The 19,435-nt window shown below is 50.1% G+C and overlaps 3 protein-coding genes across 19 annotated transcripts in view; 1 reads left to right on the top strand and 2 right to left on the bottom strand.

Moving 5' to 3' along the window:
• Positions 1-7,522, bottom strand: part of LOC133491633 (neuronal tyrosine-phosphorylated phosphoinositide-3-kinase adapter 1) — an 18,059-nt gene extending 10,537 nt beyond the window's left edge. The window contains exon 1 of one of the 5 annotated variants that reach the window (XM_061803010.1): positions 5,793-7,522. The gene's annotated coding sequence lies outside the window, so the exon portion shown is untranslated. The other 4 variants (XM_061803006.1, XM_061803011.1, XM_061803008.1 and 1 more) reach the window with 4 other exon arrangements.
• On the top strand, positions 5,417-11,803 carry mogat3b (monoacylglycerol O-acyltransferase 3b). 11 transcript variants are annotated; one of them, XM_061803020.1, is made up of 9 exons: positions 5,417-5,781; positions 8,792-8,873; positions 9,030-9,106; positions 9,190-9,297; positions 9,848-9,918; positions 10,125-10,329; positions 10,544-10,718; positions 10,793-10,977; positions 11,046-11,803. In XM_061803020.1, the coding sequence occupies exons 2-9, from the start codon at positions 8,866-8,868 to the stop codon at positions 11,198-11,200; spliced, it is 984 nt and encodes a 327-aa protein (XP_061659004.1). In that variant the 5' UTR covers positions 5,417-5,781; positions 8,792-8,865; the 3' UTR covers positions 11,201-11,803. The 11 variants fall into 11 exon arrangements, with proteins under 11 accessions (XP_061659004.1, XP_061659001.1, XP_061659007.1 ...); XM_061803017.1 differs by having other exon boundaries at positions 9,003-9,106; XM_061803023.1 differs by having other exon boundaries at positions 8,978-9,106.
• srrt (serrate RNA effector molecule homolog (Arabidopsis)) lies at positions 11,796-19,435 on the bottom strand. Of its 3 annotated transcripts, none has more exons than XM_061803012.1 (20): positions 19,330-19,435; positions 18,693-18,811; positions 18,401-18,529; positions 18,185-18,328; positions 17,579-17,767; positions 16,259-16,428; positions 15,984-16,165; positions 15,148-15,255; positions 14,900-15,053; positions 14,644-14,789; positions 14,492-14,553; positions 14,334-14,412; positions 14,008-14,199; positions 13,742-13,909; positions 13,509-13,662; positions 13,211-13,404; positions 12,482-12,638; positions 12,299-12,391; positions 12,122-12,221; positions 11,796-11,997 (listed from the first exon to the last, which is right to left on the bottom strand). In XM_061803012.1, the coding sequence occupies exons 2-20, from the start codon at positions 18,809-18,811 to the stop codon at positions 11,919-11,921; spliced, it is 2,619 nt and encodes an 872-aa protein (XP_061658996.1). In that variant the 5' UTR covers positions 19,330-19,435; the 3' UTR covers positions 11,796-11,918. The 3 variants fall into 3 exon arrangements, with proteins under 3 accessions (XP_061658996.1, XP_061658997.1, XP_061658998.1); XM_061803013.1 differs by having other exon boundaries at positions 11,796-11,994; positions 19,330-19,363; XM_061803014.1 differs by having other exon boundaries at positions 12,299-12,355; positions 19,330-19,363.

Genomic DNA, 19,435 nt, shown 5'->3' with positions numbered 1-19,435 from the left:
GCGGTGGTCAAGCAGCTAACGCAGTTTACAAGATCGTAGCTGCGATTTTTTTTGAAGCTACTTCTCGTTTGCAGAAGACACATTGAGCTTCATCCGTGAGATTATCCCAAATTCTGCAAATTCCTCCCACCTCGTGCTAACGTTAGCCCATATTGGAAAAATTAAGATTAGATACAATAAATTTCATTTCAGACACGTGAATGACATGAATATCATTGCGTGGTCGCCGTCTGATGAAAGCTCCCCCCAAGAACCAATAAACTATTTGATGGTAAAGTTTTCCCAAAGAATAATTACTACAAAGGTTACATTAGGATTCAGAAACAAATCTCTCCTCGTCACAGTGTTGCGGGCACGACGCCGGAAGGACCCTGGGGGAGACCCGCCCGCGTCAATCACAATCACACGGGTGAAAAATATACTTTTGCGCCAGTCGTGCACGAAAGGTGACATTTGTATCCCGAGGCGTTATTGCGACCTTCCGAAAGCCGACAAAGTGTGAAAGTGGGCTGACTTTCGGGAGCAGACCGCTGAATCTGACTGAGTCTCCGGAGGTTTGGTTCAAGTCCGAAAAACTTCTGCAGCTCCCAAAAGTCGTCTGAGATGAGCAGTAATGCAAAATTGGCGGCTCCGTTTCGAAAATACTTCACAATGCTAAACGAGCCGTACAAGCTGCATTGGCAATATTGCAAAAAAACAAAAACAAAGGGCAAAGCCCTGGCTCGCTCGCTTACGTCAAAATCAAAATCAAAAAGCTTCCTTGTGATTGTAGCGACTGGAGCCACGTGAGATTTGTGTCAGTCGCTGGATTGTTTTCATCGAAACGCGCAAAGATTTGTTGGCTGGGAGTCAGCCGTGAGCGCAAAGCACAAAAACATCCCAAAAGACACCCGAGTTACCTTCGGATTACATTCAAGTGAAAAAATCCGTTTAGGCGTATCTCTGCTTGTCGACGGGCCGTTGGAAAAGCAGCCAAGGGCGTTTCCGCCATCGCTTCTGGCGTAACCGAGGTGGTCCCGACCCCCCCCCCCACCCCCACCCCGGCGTACAGTAGAGGCCGCCAACCTCAAGATCTTATTTGAACCGGCCCGCTCGGCGCCGTTTACTGTCTGTCGCACGCGCCGTCGTTAAAATGTCACATTGGCTCGAGGGGGGGGGGGGGGGGTTACGTGAAGAAAGCAGGGTGATGAATCGAGAGGCCGAAAAGACGTTTTCAGCCTCTCCCAAAATGTGGCCGGCGAGCGTTGACAAATGTGACGCGGGTTTGAAAAAGAACAGAAACATGAAAAGAGGCGTGGCGAGGTCGCGCTGATATTTCGGGGGGGGGTCTCCCAATTCTGAGCGCCCGGCCTGGTTGCCCGTGTAAAAAAAATGGATTCGGAATCAGAGCTTTTCAGAGCCACCAGCTTGCCACCGTTACGTCACGCCGTCCTTAAAAAAAAAAAAAAAAAGAAAAACACTGGCGCCGACACCGAGTAAAAACCAAATGAATCATTTTTGCCCCAAAGGCACCTGGCGCGGACGCCCTCGACTGGTCGCCGGGGAGGCGTTCGCTCGCTCGACAACATCGTTTCCAGAGCACCTCGGACGAAACGCAAACGACATTTGGGGAACCCTCGGAAAGGCTTTCAAGCCTCCGCCTGGGTCGAGCCCTTCAAAGCGTCAAAGATTTCGGGTCACCTCGCAGGAGACGTGCCCACGACGTCGCTCAGATTTGCTGTCTGAAATTCAGCGGGCGGGGTTACTTCAGGTCAGCAGCCAGCAGCCAGCCAATGGCGGTTAGGCTTTCTTCGACCGTGTGTGACGTCACGTGACTAAGAAAGCCTCGCTGCCGTTGGCTGGCCGCTGGCCGCTGACCTGAAGTAACCCCGCCCGGTGGCACAGAAGCGAATTGGAGCAACTATGGAAAATGGGGTGACTTTGCCTTTCAAATTCAAATCCCGGTGCCACTGACCTGCTTCCACAGGTGAGGCTGATTTGCATCTTGCTTGTTCACGTTGTTGGGGGGGGGGGGGGTTTTGCCCCCCCCCAAAGTCCAAATGAAAATTGCGGTGACATTTTCAGCACAATATTCAACAAGCACATTAGCATTTTTCATTTTGAAGTCAGGGTGCCCAATCACCTGCTTCACGCTTTTTGGGTTAAGGCTGGATGGTCGCACCCCAACCCCAACAACCTCCCCCCCCCCCCCCCAACACGCCGTGACATTTTAGGACAGCCACGTCCACCCACTAATAATGAATTATCACAGCGGGTGATTGTGAGATATGCAGCAAGATGTTTCTTCACATCAAGCTCACAACAGTTCACCCCGCTGCCTTTCTTGTCTAAATGGCCATCCCGCACGTTCCGGCGCGTTCCGGTTCCATCCAAATGACCCGCAGGAAGTGGCGGTGACACCGGAGCGCTGCCCCAAGAAAGTGCGACCGCGCACTTTCGAGTGGCTTTCTATCGCGGGCGGCCAACGGCACGTCACTTTACCTAATTAGCATCCCGGCTGTGGCGCGTCTGTGAGGCCGATGGCTAATTTCGCTGAAGGGGAAGCGCTCACAAACAAAGATTCACGCAGACCCTGAACAATATTCTTGGATCTTCCACTCATGAACAACGAGAGCAAAAAAAAAAAAAATGGTTCGGTTCAAGATTGCCTCTTTTAAATAGCGGCTGAAGGGTGGCCCCAATCCTGACAAATAAAGTACGTTTCGAGGAATTTGCCGGAGTTCAAGTGAGACATCAGACGCGGCGCCGACGAGACTGGGGGGGGGGGGGTGTCATTTATTTTGCATGGGACCGTGTGAATGACTTTGAACGAAATAATGAGAGCAAAACAAGGTGGGGGGGGGGGGGGGGGACCGACAAAGACGAGTTGCCTGAAGGAAATCATTAACGCACATCGTTACTCTTTACTCCGGAACCCATTTGAGACTTGGACGCGTGGAACTTGACGGCGTAAGCGTCCGGACGACCCTTTGATCTCCTCAGCGAGCGACATTTGTGATGCGTTTTTGATGAACTGTTATTATTTTTCATTTCTTTACGAATGGGCACTTTATTAGGAAGTCTTGGGCAAGCCACTGGCAACTAAAGCTGACATACCGAAAAGTGTTTTTTGATAGTTTGGCCCGCTCGGAAGGTGAGTCAAATATTGAAGTTGCACATCGGAATAATAGCATAGTGCAAAAAAAAGAATAATTCTTTGCCAGTGCCAATTCAAAGGCACCGAGCCTCGTCAAAAGTCGCCCGTGTTTTGGCGCCCTCTCACGTGACAGTTGTTTTTTTCGTTCGGCTGGTCCCGTTTTATATGTTAGGGAATTCATATTTGGAAATATTGTGAGCTCTAAAATGTGCTTAAGTCTCAGTGCAAGTGGGAAAGGTTTTTTTTGTCTGCATGGTGAGCAGTAAAAATGGATTCCTGACAGTGAGTACATTTTTTTTGTGAATGGCAATTTCTATAAAAGGAGACGCGACATGAGTGACATTCGCATACAGGAAAAACGATTGTAAACACGCCTCGCGGGATCTTTTTCACAAATCGTCAAAGTGCGTTGCCTTTGCATGCTCGAAATGTGACCTTTATGAAGGGAAAACGCAAGCAAGCCATAAATATACAAACTCAATAGATCAGGTGTAAATGCGCATAATCGATGACTAGGTATAAACCGCTCACAGATTCTTACCGTGCAATTTTGCCCACCGGCAAAAACGTTTTAAGACACAAACCAAAAACAAAGCAACTGGGGGGTCGGAACCACCGGTGGGTGTCTAAGTCAAGGCCCGGGGGCCAAATACGGCCCACCACAGAATTTGATGTGGCCCATCATCTGCGTCAACTCCCATGACTCTTGAGAAGAGCCGTACAGATATTTCAAAGGGTCATTTTGCGTAAATGATAACGTTGACGTAAAAGCACGTTTTATCGCCAAACATAAACAATGGTTGAAAAACTGTCCAGCCTTGATTTGTGATCCCAAAACCAGCTGAGAAACGTCACGCGTAAATATGACGAGGCGATGGTTTGACAGTCCAAAGCGGAACTTCAATGGGGTGGGGTCCGCAACAAAAATAACAACGGCTGTGCTCAGAAACGCATGTCGTGCGCACAAAGATGCTCACGGTTATTAAACACGCCGTTCTTCACACGTCAAAGGTTGAAATTCATTTAGAGGCATATCTCCCCCCCACCTTCCTGAAACAACCTCAGCAGACTGGACAGCTTCATAGTTGGGCAACTTTGCGTCCTTTGCGGTTTCGACCCTGCAACCGCATATCGTCTCCTCTTTGGGGATGGCACGTGAAAAGCAAGGCAGCAAAAAAGGAGTTTGGATCACGACCTTCAGATACCAAAAATCATACGAAAGATTTCCGTCTGTCTGTAGTCTCGCGACTCCCTGAACTCGCACGATTTGGGATTCAAGCAAAATCGTGACACGTGACGTTCAACTACAGAGGATTGCAAAAGTCTGCACACCCCTTCAAGATATTGTCAATCATTTCGAAACGTTTTGCCACTATTAATGCACAACAAAATGAGAATGCAGCACATACCTGCTATCAGATGTTCTAGTAGGCTTTTCCCTCCATGTTGTTGTTGTTTGTTTTTTTTTTTTTTTTTCCCAGGGTTGGGGACTGTGTGCGGCTTTTGAGCAAAAGCCTGCAAACGCGCTAACCACTAGCCGCTAACTCCTCATTTGTATCGATATGATCTCCGCTGGGAAAATGTTTTGTCAGTGGAAAATGTCGACATTTCTCCAGAGGACGACAAGGCCTCAAGGACGGAAGGCTTCCTCGAGACCCCCCACCGGGTCGGGGCGGACTTCCTGTCTGCTCTGGAAGCGACCAAAACACACGTGCAAACTCAGCGACCACCTACGGAAGGGACCCCGACGCCCCTTTATCTGGGCCAAATTACATTTTTAGCTGAAAATTCGGCCTCAAGGTCAAAGTGACGGTGAAGATTCCAACACGGCCGAGTGTACTTTTCAAAAAAGGTTGGGGGGGTCGACGGCGGCGACAACGACTGTCGACTGTCTCAGGCGTGGAAAATAAACCGTCCTGCTGCCAGTCTTCAATTTGACGTTCCATAATCCTCAAGCACAACGGCGAGCCTCGAACCATTTTCACAAATGCACGCAAGCGGAAGTCGCCGCTCGCCAAATCCTGCAAATGTTGCGTTCCTCCGCATGCAGGCGCGCGCGCGCACGTGGTCTCACCTGGCTGCGCGTGCACGCAGCCGTCTCATCACGAGAGCGACCCTCCGCCGCGCACGCGCGTCGACATGCAGATGTTTTCCTTCGCGGGCCTCGCGGAATGGCGGCGAGAACGCGCACGCGGTCCCGCGCACGTACAGGCATCGTCGCTCAGCTGACGGGGGGAGCTTGTTTTGGAGTGAAATATTCAGAATGGGGGGGGGGGGGGGGACACGGACTGTCACGACTTGGCGTCTTTTAAAGTGCGCGCCGCTCGGGCTGCACACGAATTCGTCAGCTTGGTCGCGAAGGCCGCCGAGGCTGAACAGCACGTCCGGCTCGCTGTCATCTTCGTGTCATGACGCGAAAAGAACCGAGGCAAAAAAAACAAAAATAGCCCCAAATCACGCGAGGCACATCAGGCCCCCGCTGCGCCGCCGCAGCCGCAGCCGCCACGCGAGGCTGCGTGTGCACGTGCCCGTCTCAATTCCGCGGGGTTTTTTTTTTTGTTGTTGTTTGTTTTTTTTTGTTTTTTTTTGGACGACGACGACGACATCGAGCGATTTGTGGCGCAAATAAGATGGCACGATCCAAGGTGAGCCCTACCTTGGTGCCGAAGCCGACTGGCCGTGAGCCAAGCGGCCGCCGGATGAGACGACAACAAAACCACGCCGGTTGTTGATGACACAGCTGTCCTGCTGAGGCGCCGCTCGCAGAGGGCGTGAATTGGGGACGGAGGGGGGGGGGGGGGTCAATAAAATCCCTCCCCAGATATGACAGCCGAGGCTGGCATTCAAAATCCTCGACTTAGACCTCGGTCTGCCGATTGACGCCTTTCGCTTGGCGCGGGACTTCTTCCGTTCCGTTCGGATAAACAGCGCGGCTCGGCTGATTGGGAAGCATCGCGCAATTCAATGCGACGTCGGAGGCTGAGGCGGGGGGGGGGGGGGCTACCGGGAGGGGTGGGCTGGGGGTGCGCGTCCTTCTGGGTTTGAGGGGAAAACATGCTCTGCAGGCTGATGGTGGTGATGACGAAAAATAGGAGGAGCGGAAAAACACGTCAAAAAAATGCCTCGTGTTGGTTCACACGTTGGGCTTCCGAGCTGCGCTCCACATTTCATCATCGTCGTCGTCGTCGTCGTCGTCGAGCATCGCTCGCCAGTTTGTTAGCAGCCGTCACTCAACTCTTCTATGATTAGTATTAGCAGAGATATCAATTATTTTCATTCGGCTCCTGAACATGATATGCGTGAGATTTATGATGATTTTGTGGCATGCCAGCTGAGCATTAAGTGGGCATTCAAAATAAATTGGGAAGACACACGCGCCTCCTGTAGACCAGTCCAGACACAACATCAAGTACCACTGCACAAGCCTGCGAAATCCAATGCGAGAGCTATATTTTGGAAAAAGTCTACGCACCCCTGCTACAAGGCCGGGTTTTTGTGATGAGAGACTAATCCAAAATTTTGCCCCCCAGTCCCATCCTGCAACGGGGCCATCCAATGGGCATCCCCCGCCCCCTGTCGACGGTCATTTTTTACTGTTGTAAAAGGGTGTGCGCACTTGCGCAACCAGATTATTTCACTTAGCCTCTCGAAAAGGCTAAAAATAATACTGAGTTGTCGGGCCACGGCAGAAAATCATAAAACTCGATAAAGACAATACTCGTAAAGGTTGCTACAACTGTGGTGGCCCATCGACCACAATGAGGTAAACGACCGGTGTTGTTAGCGCAAGCGTACCTAATGTTATGGCCAGCAGGAGACGGCAGCACACTACCAGAGCAGAAACGGACCTCGACTCTATCCGGGAGGCCTTTGAACCTTTCGTGGAACGGCTCAAAAGTTCACAACAGCAAAATAGACCTGACGACTCAAAATGCATATTGTGGAAGTATACGTAGCCTTGGCTACACCCGCACAATCTAGAGAGCTCCAACGCGAGAGCCGTTATCAGAGTCGGATTCAGAGCGAGAGAATTGACAGAACGCCACATCGCAAAAACCAGCGCAGAAGATCACAATTATTTCCCACAAGCCATTGCAAAACCTTCATCACGCTAGCGCCATATTTGCTCTTTGACTTCAGTCTCAAAAGAGGCAAAAGAATCCCAAACGCGTACCGTGCCGAGATCCCGTCCGTCATTTTGCCCGAGTTGCGATGTTCAAACCTCCCGCGGGTGTTTCGACAGCGTTCCGACCAACTGAGGCCAGTCGCTAAGACGTCGTCCTGCTTGGACAAATTTTTTTTAATCGAGCCTTCATCTCAGCCCAGCTTGATGAATTCAAAGAAATGGATTGTTGGCTTGATTTGATGACATCTGAAAACGGAAATTGTGGTCCTCACATCTGCGGAATCTCGGGGGGGGTGGGGGGGGTACGGAATCAGGGCCGGGAGACAAAATGTTTGCTGGAGTTTTTTGGGTTTTTTTTTTTTTTGTTCAGTGGGGGCCGGGGGGGGGGGGGGCCGGTGACTGTCCCGGTCCTGAAATTGGGCTCAGCAAACTTCACAGCGCTGCGACATTGTTCTCAATGTATTGCACTTTTCCCGCAGCTTTTGTCAAGACGGCAGAGCAGACGAAGTTTGTCGTGTATTTTTATTGAATTCTTTTTTTTTTTTTTTTTAAACAATCAAAGTGCTTGTGCTTTGAACGACTTGCGGGAATCGAGTGCGACCTTTGCCATTTGAACATGACTTCATGTTTCTGCGGCGCTCCCAGACAAACGAGGACCTGTTGTGGTATCAGAAGGAGTATTTTATGAAAAGGGGGGGGCGGGGGGGGGGGGGGGGGCCGGTGACTGTCCCGGTCCTGAAATTGGGCTCAGCAAACTTCACAGCGCTGCGACATTGTTCTCAATGTATTGCACTTTTCCCGCAGCTTTTGTCAAGACGGCAGAGCAGACGAAGTTTGTCGTGTATTTTTATTGAATTCTTTTTTTTTTTTTTTTAAACAATCAAAGTGCTTGTGCTTTGAACGACTTGCGGGAATCGAGTGCGACCTTTGCCATTTGAACATGACTTCATGTTTCTGCGGCGCTCCCAGACAAACGAGGACCTGTTGTGGTATCAGAAGGAGTATTTTATGAAAAGTGGGGGGGCGGGGGGGGGAGTCCTGCCTGATAAATCCGATGCACCCTCGGTCGGAATGAGCCGCTTTGAAGTTGGATCAATCGCAAATGAATGTGGAACTCAGTGACCGGGAGCGACCACGAAATCCCGTCGGCGGATGAGGACCAAACAAAGCGGCATTAGAAAACTTTTTTTTTTTTTTTTTTTTTTATCTCAGCCGCTGATTGCGCGAGTGCCAAAGTTTCGGGGGGGGAGTGGATTTTGTTATCAGGAGCTTTGGGCGGGTTTTGGTCAAAGTGCACAGCGCATGAGCGGATTTTGCCCCGTCAAACGTCTTTTCCAAGGCGCTGACAGGCAAAGTTGCCGGTTTACGTTGTTGCTGGTTGGTCGCGAGGCCTTTTGGCTTCGGGTGCTTTGTGTTCTTACAAGTCCTGAACGCCCTTTTCAGCTTTTTGCCCGTGAGGTTCTTCAGCAGGAAGTCAGTTGATGCCGGTGCTGCCTCCTGCCTTCTTTATTTGACTTTTCTCTTCACAGGTGGGGAAGCGTCACGGACCAACCGGACCGTTTTGATGGCCCGAGCCCTGTAAACTTGTCGTCGTTTTGAAAAGATGCTCAGGTTGGTTTCGAGAAACGTTTCGTCTTGTTTACATTCAAGCAAGCGACATTTGCGGTGCGCATTTTGGTCCGTGTCGTTTCTATTTCCGAATTGACTTTGACTAGATTTGCCATTTGTAAAACTTTGAAGAGATGCTAATTGGCCGCAAGTTTTCAGCATGCGCAAAAGTCAAAGGAAAGACTTTTTAGAGGCCTTCAGCGTTCTCCAATGGATACTGACCTTTCTCTTCTTGGGTACGTCCCCCGCACGGGTACACTCACGCTATCAAGGACGGCGCCGGCACCGCGTCTAAACTCGGGCTCACGTCCGTGCGCAGGGCTGACGTGCATCATCCTGACGGTGGCGCTCATGTTCACGTCGCTGTGGCTGCTTCCCACGCTCTACTTCATCTGGCTCCTGATTGACTGGCAGACGCCTGAGAAAGGTAAACGCAAACAAAAGAGTTGCGGTATCTCGGAGGTCGCAGGCAAAGATCGTTTGACATTAAGACACATTCCACGGGGGTTCGCTTTGGAAGCATAGATAGGCCAAGATGCATCCACATCGTCACAGACTGATGCTCCGTAAAACAAAATATTCAATGAGTTCGTATACAAAAGAAGCTTCACGCGAGGCTCATCAATTGGATTTGTTCTCATCGAAGGCAAAACAACACAAACGGCATCAAGTTGGCATTCACACATGTCGGGGAGAAAAGACGAACGGTCGCAGCAAAGTAAGCCAGACGGCCAGTTAGCTGCTTCCGGAGAAAAGTGGGAGCACTTTTGCTTCACTTTTCATGGGCATCGAACGCCACAATATTTGGTTTTGTCTGAGATGCAAACGAGATGCGCTCATTGGAAGTGGCGGTGCTGGTGGTGGTTCTAATTTATTATTGATCCTCACATCGAGCATCATTCCAACGTCAAGACGCGCAGCCGCAGCTGGTCGGGAGTTTAGCGAGTTCAATAACACGACCCTTCGTCCGTCATCAGGCGGCAGAAGAAAGGCGTCGGTGAGGAGGTGGAAGATTTGGGAACACTACAGAGATTATTTCCCTCTCAAGGTAAAAAATGCCCCCCCACGCACGCACGCACGCACGCATTTGACCAGCGCTCACAAAAAGATTGGCGGTACCGACTTTGAGTTGAAATTGCAGGATGAACCCGATATTTGTTACGCAACTTCTCTAACAAACGTGAACGTGTGACGAGATGATGTGCTCCAATCTTAAGGAAGACGAACCCGCTCCGGTCTCATTGTCTTGTTTAGCTGGTGAAGACCGCAGAGCTCAACCCAAACAAAAACTACATCCTGGGCTGTCACCCGCACGGTATCATGAGCATAGGAGCCTTTGGCTGCTTCAACATCGAGTGCTGCGGCTTCTCTGAGGCTTTTCCCGGGATGCGCGTCACCTTGGCCATACTGGCCGGACTCTTCCGGATCCCCATCTTCAGGGACTACCTCATGGCTGCGGGTACTCAACGTCCGAAACTCTAGAAAGATTGACCGGCACCAAACAATTTGCTATTTTGGAATGTCCCAAAAAACTGCAAATTAGAAGGAAATCGAAAAGTAGTTTTTTGAAAAATGTGATTTTGCCAGTTTTTTTTTTTTTTTTTTTTTGGGGGGGGGGTGTACAATAGCGCAAGAAAGGGGAAAAAAAAAAAAAAGAATCTTACGTCCAACAGGCCTGTGTCCAGTCAGCAAGGCCAGCCTCGGCCACCTTCTGTCCCGGCGTGGGCCGGGAAACGCCGTGGTGATCGTGATAGGGGGCGCTGCGGAGTCTCTGGCCTCCCGCCCCGGGGTACAAACTGTGGTCGTCAAGCAGCGAAAAGGCTTCGTCAGACTCGCGCTGGAGTTCGGGTGAGAAGGAAGAGGACGCGGGCCACGCCGGTACTTCCTCGCTTCTAACGCCTCCCGCACGCAAACTCCCTCAGAGCCGACCTGGTGCCGGTTTACTCCTTCGGGGAGACGGAGCTCTTCCGGCAGGTCGCCTTCTCGGAGGGCTCCTTGGCTCGAAGGCTGCAGGACCTGTTCAGAAAGGTCTCGGGTTTTGCCCCGTGCCTGTTCATTGGCCATCGGTGGGCACTGCTGCCCTCCAGGACTCCCGTCACCACCGTGGGTGAGTGTGCGCGAGCGCCGGCGCAGACCCCCGTGCGGCTTCCTTCTAAAAGCTGTTCCGCTTCCCAGTGGGGCGGCCCATCCCCGTGCCCCAGCGCGTCGCACCCACCGACGAGGAGGTCGAGCGCTATCATCAACTCTACGTGGACGGCCTGTCAAATTTATTCCACGAGCACAAAGTCAGCTGCGGACTACCGGAGAGTCACGAGCTTTGTTTCATGTAGAGGTTTTAGCCCCCGCCTGACCCAACTCGTCACGTGACAGCGTTTAAACTGTTGATACTGCCGATGACGATAAGCGCCCCCGACACGGTACCTCTGCAAGAATGACTCCGAGACATTTCGTGATAACGTTTTGACTGAACGTAAATCAAACAGTTTCTGAAAACGCTGGACTTGAACACAACGTAATGCAAACGCATTATTTAGCCACAGTCAACAAGTTGATACGGCTAATAAGTATGCAACAATTAATAAGTCTGTCCAGTCTCAGTTTAGATGCTATTGCTATGCTATTGTGTTTTGTGCGACTAATCGTGCTCAAGGAAATGTATTTCAAAATTTGACACGCCATGTAGTGCATTTCAAAGACGCTCCTTCAAATAATACCAACTGAGCGCTGCAGCGTCATTGGCACAACCGGTAGGAATCCATATCAATGCGCGGAAACCGTTCGGCACCTTTGTAAGTCACGTTTCACCCAGCAGAGGGCGCACCTCCTCGACTGTTCCGCCGGATACGAGAAAGGCTGCAGTCACTTATTAAAAGCAGACATTTGCTGTTTGGATCTTTTCTGTGCCCCAAATGCAAATAAAAGTAATAATGGAGTGAGAGCTTTATTGAGTAACAAGCGTACATCAGAATTTCGATATACTTGCACATCACGAGAAGATGAAATGCTACAAAAAGACGAAATGAGGAGCTACGGGGCCACGGCAACCTTCTAAAAGAAGTCCATATCATCTGGGGCATCCAGGTCCCGATACTCAATTATGTTTCGTGGATCCCCCCGTGACATTCTGCTGAAATCAAGAAGCGATGAGGGGGGGGGGGGGGGGGGGACAGGAAAACAGAAAAACAACAAAAAAAAAAATCATTCCGAACACACGCCGTTCGATTCTACAGAAAGTGGAACGGCGGTCCCACCTGATGTTGCGTGGCTTTCCAAGGTATCCGCCTTGTCCGCGGAAGTTGTCGTAGTTTCCTCGCCCGCCACCAAAATGATTGGGGGGGTAAGGAGGTACGCCTGCAATTGCGGAAGGAAAGATGCATCGCTATTCGCAAGTGGGAAAAGCCACGAGTCAAAGCGTTGCGAAAACGTACCGCCGTAGCCCATAAGCGGGGGGCGGGGCTGCACGAAGCCCATTGGACTCTGGGGACCTTGAGGAGAAAACTGCATATTTGGAGCAAGCAAAGCTGGCAAAAGACCACCCAAATAAGAGCTCGTGTCGTTGGAAAACTGTCAGATGACGCTTTGGTTCGTGAACAACATCGTGACAAGCTCACCTTGGCCCGGAGCAGGAAGAGGAGGAAGTTTCATCTCCGGCAGGGACGGCCTCTTGGCGTCCATCAGAAAATTGTTGAAAAACACCACCTCCTTTTTCACCTCTTCAATTTTGTCCCCGTGTTTGTTCAGGATGTGTTTCCTCACAAACTCTGGACCCTGAACCCATCAAACGGGAGCGACGGCTGCGATTATGCACAAATCTGCGTGTTTATTGGATCCATTCATTGATTGCTTAAAATACTCGTCTTTAATGGGATACATGTTAACGTGGCTATTTCAAATATCAAAGGAAATGAAAGAAAAGAGTGGCCACGGTAGCCCACAGACCATACTTTGCCCACCCACGCACTATATCAGCAGGATGAGTGTCTCGCTGTTGGTGTGCGGCTCCCTCTAGTGGCAAAATGACGAATCGCCAATTAAATGATTTAATTGTGCCCAAGGTTAATCAATAAATAAATAAACCAAAGGTACATTTGTTAAGTACAAGCAACGTAATGAAGGAAGTCAGTCAATCGAAAGCTGTGTTTTTTTTTTTTTTTTTGTTTTTGTTTTGATGATCTCCAAGGCACTGTTTGCGTCGATGTCATGCAAGCGGTACTTGGTGTAAAAAGCTGGAGGAGGACTAAATAATGACGCCGACACCTCTGAAAACCCTCCTCTATCCAGTTGCCTGTCAATCGCGATATAAAAGCAGGTAGGCGTGAGTATTCGAAGCAAAACGTTACCTTGAACTTCTTGCCGCTAAGAGGGCAGAGCCACTTGTCCTTCCCCAGCTCTTGCGTGTTGGCAGAAATAAACTTCTCCACCTCCTCAGCGGGGTCTTTGCGGCCCATCTTTACGGCCTCTTCCTCGGACAAGGTTTCTTTTGTACTAGATAAGGTACTCAGCTTCTCCTCCAACACCTTCTGCCATTGTTGCACTGGTTGACACACGAGGAAGATTGAGCAATTGTCAGTAAACAGCGCAAAAGCACGGAGAGGACTTTGCACGTCAACCCAAGAGGCCCGTGTTTCGGGAGCCGACCTTCCCCGTGCGATATTCGGTTGGGCGGCACGGGTCCACGGACGTGGATCATGCCGCAGCGGTTGGGCATCTCGTCCTCACTCGGGTATTCGCAGGCATTGTAGTAATCAATGGAATGCACGATGCGCAGATACAGAATCAAATGGTCCAAAACCTGAGCGGAGGAGGAACCGTTAAAAAAAAAAAAAAAGGCGGCGGCGGCGGCGAGCCCCGAGCGTGGTCCAAAGGCAAACCTTGGCGAGCTTCTCATCCTTCTCCACAGTCATCTCTGTGGAGTGGCCCTCTTTGGCGCTCTCTTCCTGATCCATCCCGCCAGAGGAGCCCAGGAGCTCCTCCTCCTCGGCGCTCACCTCCTCGATCAGGTAATCCGTGATGTTCTTCAAGATGGGATTTGGGGTCTTCTGAATTGACAAACACCGGTCCAAAAAGTTTACAAGACAACATACGACCACTGGCCGAGTAAAAAAAAAAAAAAAAAAAATCCGACAGCGTCAATTACTTCGGCGCTTCGGCCTTCGTCCTGGGCCGGGCCGCACCACAGGTCTCCTTTCTCGTCCAGGGAGTGAATGAGCTTGGCGGCCATTTTGATGTCGTTGCGAATCACCTGCTTGTGCTGAGTGATGCCGTTCACGTTGCGCACCCGCCGCACCAGGTCCCTGTTCACGCTGGGTGCCAACTCGCAGTCCCGCGGCTGCGAAGGGAAGCCGTTCACACGCTTTCAAGTCCGACTTGGCTTTTCCGACGAGAACGGCTTACGGACCATCTCGCCGCAGATTCGACGTAAACGCGCTTGAAATTGTGGACGGTTTTCACAAAGTCACTCACGCGAATGTTTTGAAGGTTCCAGCAGACCTCTTTGATGTTGACGCCCCGGTCAAAGGTCACCCAGCAGCGCCTGTAAAACCTACAAAACTATTCGGTTCAAAACCCGCCCCCGGACAGGAAGCTCGAGAATGAAATGAGCGCGGGAAAGAAGGCCCGACCTGCGCTCCGGATGGGGGTCGGCCAAGCAGACGCGCAGGAAACCGGGGTAGCGGCGACACAGCTGAAGGCGCACAAAAGAAAAAGCAAGTCGCAGCTGAACGCGCACACGGCAAACAGCGGCGAGCGGCGTCTCCGAAAACCTCAAACTCACAGCTATAATCTCAGCTTTGGAAATGGCGGGAGCGATGCTCCTCATGAAGAGCGAGCAAGTCTTGTGGAGAGGCCTCGGTTTCGGAGTGTCATCTTTAAGCCTTTTCGCCACTTTTTCCTCTTCGGCATTCTGCTTCAGTTCTTCCTCTTAACGGGTAAAAAAAAAAAAAAAAAAAAACCAGACGGCTCAAATTCACGCGCCCGTACGGGGCAACACCCCGTGGACCCAACGGTCTTCGTGGTGTGGCATTTCTCACCTTCACCTTCCTCCTCCTTGTCTTCCACCTCCTGTTTCTTCGCAGACTTTTCGGAGCAGACAGAGTCGGAATCCGATTCAGAGTCGTCGTCGCTTTCGGAAGCGCTGGCGTCGTCGTCGTCGCTGTCTCCGCTGCGCTTCCGCTTTCTCCTCGGCTTTGAGGGGAAAATTGTGAGCTCAAGCGAGAAGATCCGAGAGGCGTGTGGCACATTTGGTGTTTCCTGCTACAACAACAAAAAATGTGGAAACCTTCTTGGGTTCCGCTATTTCTTCTTTGGCTGAGTCTTTCTCGGCCTCCTTTTTGACATCAGCCCCTCCTGCGGCGATCCTCTCAGTGGGGACCGACTGGTTCTCATCCTATCAAAGGGTTTTAGAAAAGGTCAATACCATTTTTTAATTTTAATTTACACTTTGGCTTTATTTTGGTCATCTTGATTTCCAAATGCCAGGAAAAGATGCTAAAAAAAAACTGACAAATCTGTCTTGTGTTCAAAATCCCAAACGATGTTCTCTTTATTTCACCTCTTTTTCAATACAATAAGCACAAATGTGTCCATATGCTCCGCTCCAAGTTTGAACTTTTCAAGGTCGCCACAAAGAGAAGAATTCGGACTGGTATTCAGATCTACTTTCTCAGTTTGGCTTCTCGCATATTTTGGGTGTAGTATGTGAAGGTTAGAAACCGCTGCACCCTGTGTAAAAATGTTCTGCTTGACTTTATTTTTGGATTGAATTTCAATTTCTTTAACCAGCCACAAATCAATTGAAGACAATTCATTTCAGGGGAAAAAAAAAACCAACAAAACAAAAAAAAAAAAAAAAAAAAAAAACCAAACAATCTTGATATCACCCTAATTTCGGCCTTGCGGTCATTGTACGAGTTGAAAGAGGTCTCAGATGGTTGTCATCTTGATATTTCCTTCCAAGTCATATGATGACATGGATGTGCTAAATTGCTGGCTTTGGTGAAGCACATTCAAATGATTTCCATCCTCGCAAACGAACACAAAGTCGATTCCAAACTAGTCAAGGCAACAAAAATGCTGGCCGGTGAAGACGAGCAGAAAGAAAGAAAGCAAACATACTTTGTCATTCTTGTCTTTTGCCACCGAGGGCTTGCAGTCCCCGTCGGCGTTCTTGCGCTGCTCATTCTTGGGAGGTTCCGCTCCACCGGATGCCGACTTTTCCTTTTCCTCCTCCTCCTCCTCGGAAGGCAATTCCAAGACGCGAAGATCGTGGTCCGTCCCTCCTTCCATCTTTATCACAGCTGGGAGCGGGGGAGAATCGCTCAGGGCCACTCAGGACCCTCGAGCGTCACCCCGAACGGGGGAAAAGGTGACGCCTTTGACCGAACCCTCACCTGCATCCAGGACTTTGATGATCGCCGGCGTCTGCTCGATGTCTAACGAGAGGTTATCGAACCAGCCGTTCTCCATCAGAAACATGAAGACATTCAGGCGGTTCTTCAGGGCCCTCAGCGCCTCCGACTTGAGACGACCGGACTCTTCCGGGTGGTACTTGGACCTGAACCTGCGTCCGGAGCCGGGGTTCCACAAAACAGCGGGAAGGGAACGGCGAGGGTCGGGAAGAACGGGACGCACAAGATAAGACGGCAAAGAATTAACGCTCCGAAAGTGGGGTGCGAACGCAAAGAATCATTTGAAGGGAAATCTTGAAAACGCACAAATGAAAATCAGCAGAATCAAACAAAACTACGGACGAATTAGAGCAATCCTTGTTATCGTTGAACATTAGAAAAGTTTGGAGATCAACTCACCACAACAGAATTACGGCAAGGAAACAAACAAAAAACATTGAAAGAAGGAAAATGATCGTTGAGTGAAACTACAGTTACCTTGTGCTCTGCCACTTTATTAACAAAATAAATACAGAGAGGTCTCCTCTGTAAGAATGGGCTCCACTTCACCCCATTGGTGTTTCTGTATACACGTATCGAGTTTAGGGATCGGATTTGGTCCAAAACAAGAAAAGTCCGAGCGCGGAGCCCACTTGACCTGTCTGTCTAAAAGCCCTGGTACTGTGTGTCTAGGAGCAACTGCATTGTGCGCAGCGCATGCCCTTGCTGTCTAAAGTTGGATTCTTGCAGACTTCCACTGTTTTCTGGAGGGAGCGGGGGATGAAGGGACGAAAATTATGGCATGTCAAAACAACACATTTGCATCAGGCCTGCCTGTGAAATAAGTATAATAAGCGTTAACAGGACAACTGGAAAAGCTTCAAAATGGTGAAAAAGCAACCCAAAGATTCGATTTGACTTCAGTCAAGAGCACAGCGGAGCTTACAGCTGCTGGAATTCATCAGCTCTTATCGAAACCTGTACGGACGTGCACAACCTGCACTATTTCAAGTTTGGGTTGATTTTCCACGCACACACGTCACAAGTCACTAGTTCCGACATGGGTCTGTTCCAAAAGCCTGGCCACGACAGATTCAACTTTGGAATCATTGAGCGATTAACAAAGATTTGTCGCGTTTGTCTTCGTTATCAACACAATACCCAGCCAAAGGTGCACAACGCAGCCACCCGCTAGAGGACCAGGCCCACACACTATTCGAAATCGCATCGACTGTCAGACTTGAAATTCTACCAACATCAAATTAACAACTCTACCAAGACTGACAATGAAGGCACTGAAATGCAAGAGAATTCAGACCGTACCACTCCTCATCTTTATGAGCCAAAAAGAAGTCCTGCATCTGTTGCCGGCGGAAGTCCATCTTGTAGTCGTTGTAGCGCTTGACCGCTTCGGTCTCATCCACAGAATCATCCAAGGAAATCAGGAACTCCTTAAAGCTCTTCAGGATCGGAGGGGGCGGACCAAAATCCATGTCATGGATGTTCCCCAGCCTAACAGATGACAAAAGGAGGGAGGCTTTGCTTGGATTAATGGACAGAACAAAATCCAGTCCGGCGGCGCCTCGAGACAAGAGTCACATGACGGCGTACGCCGCGGGGTTGCCGACACGATCGTTCGACTCCCAACTCGCGTCAATTGTGTCAGCGACCGACGGGGTCGAGACGGCTTTGGTCACGTGATGCGGGCGACCGCCGCGATTTCCGTCGCCGCATTGCCTAAAACGGAGGCGTCCGGAGTTGGCTGGAGATTGCCGAATTCATCTGTGAAATTCTTATTCCACAAATGCTAAAACAAACCAGAATGCCGCATGCGTCGTGGCACACACAACATATGCAGTAGATGTCCGAGAACTCAGATGAGAGCGGACCAAATGTGAAGGTCCCGTCAGCGCGACTCACGCCTCTCACCTGGCCTGAATGGGAATTCCGTGATGAGGCTGCATGAGGTGCAAATCCGGGTGGCCCCACTGCTGTGGGGGACCGTAACTGGGCCCCCCTCCTCCGTAGCCCATGTCGTACCCGCCACGGTAGGGATCTCCACCGTGGTCGTCCCTGCCAGGTTAGAATAAGAGAGGTTAAGCGATGAAAATGAGTGGTGAAGTCGAGAGTTCCGGCTAAACTCACCAATCTCTTCTCATGCGCTTTTGCTGGGGACTCATGTCGTGTCTTGGAGGGGTGAATCTCTCCCTGCGTCCTCTGTCGTAGTCCCGGTACTCTCCGCGGCTTCTCCGTTCCCTGCCCCTATCCCACTCTCTGGCCAATGAACGTTTTAAAGAAAAGCAGAAATATTACAGGGGAGTTACGAAGGAGTCAAAGAACTTGAAATCGATTATTAAAATTCTGGAATCAAGTCGTAACGTAACTACGGAGAACCTTGTCACCCATCATTCTGAGTAAACGCAAACATTTGACTGACCTGTCATTCCACTCATCCCGATGTCTGTCTTCTCTCTCTCTGGAACGATCGTAGTCACTCCTTTCCCGTCTGAATTTGTCCCTTCTTCTGCGATCGTACTCGTCGTCGCTGTCTCCCATCTACTCCACAAAGAAAAGCCAAAACATATGAGAGTTGAGCACGTTGCCCGTCTCGACCAGACAATAGCAAGTGTGCATCGAGGCACAAGAAGGAAGAAATCGAGTCGGAAGCGACATCACGTCGCTAGCTAGCATGTAGTGTTTATGCTAACATTGTTAGCCAGCATGCATATGCTAACACGCAGCCCTTTGTCGTTACGGGTTCAGTTCTTGACAAGAATTCTGATATGTAACTCGAGCTGATGTCAAGTAAAACTGCGTAGACGATTATAAAGGCTTTCCCCACGTCCTGTTCAAAACAATTAAAAAAGAAAAAAAACAAAACACTTCGACTTCGAAGAATGAACAAACGACTTAGCGAGGTTGATTTCGGGAGTGGGCCACATTATTTGGCCACCTCAACCAGAAACGAAACAAAGCTTTTTAGGGGGGGGGGGACGAGGGAGGATTCCACCAACATTACTAAGTTTAATCACGGCTTGTGTGGAAGAATGTGCTCAAGTAACATAAACTCTTACAATGTTCGGCTGCTTGGTTTTGTTCGAAGTCTGCAAGTTCCTGGTGGTCTTCGTCAGTGGATTTTGCTTTTGGAAATTCCCCACCGCGCGGTGCACGTTACTGCCG

Source organism: Syngnathoides biaculeatus, chromosome 18 (genome assembly GCF_019802595.1).
Source record: "Syngnathoides biaculeatus isolate LvHL_M chromosome 18, ASM1980259v1, whole genome shotgun sequence".
NCBI classification, from domain to species: Eukaryota; Metazoa; Chordata; class Actinopteri; order Syngnathiformes; family Syngnathidae; genus Syngnathoides; species Syngnathoides biaculeatus.
The sequence above is the reverse complement of the archived record's forward strand: the minus strand, read 5'-3'. Positions and strand labels throughout refer to the sequence as shown.

What these genes read in the sequence shown, in the direction of transcription:
- mogat3b (XM_061803017.1), top strand. An exon ending in ACTGACCTTTCTCTTCTTGG is followed by an intron (nt 9,107 to 9,189) that starts GTACGTCCCCCG and finishes GTCCGTGCGCAG; the next exon opens with GGCTGACGTGCATCATCCTG. An exon ending in CTGGCAGACGCCTGAGAAAG is followed by an intron (nt 9,298 to 9,847) that starts GTAAACGCAAAC and finishes GTCCGTCATCAG; the next exon opens with GCGGCAGAAGAAAGGCGTCG.
- srrt (XM_061803012.1), bottom strand. Translation starts at nt 18,811, where the DNA reads ATGGGAGACAGCGACGACGAGTACGATCGCAGAAGAAGGGACAAATTC. An exon ending in GGAATTCCCATTCAGGCCAG is followed by an intron (nt 17,768 to 18,184) that starts GTGAGAGGCGTG and finishes GTCATCTGTTAG; the next exon opens with GCTGGGGAACATCCATGACA. An exon ending in AAATAGCGGAACCCAAGAAG is followed by an intron (nt 15,054 to 15,147) that starts GTTTCCACATTT and finishes TTCCCCTCAAAG; the next exon opens with CCGAGGAGAAAGCGGAAGCG.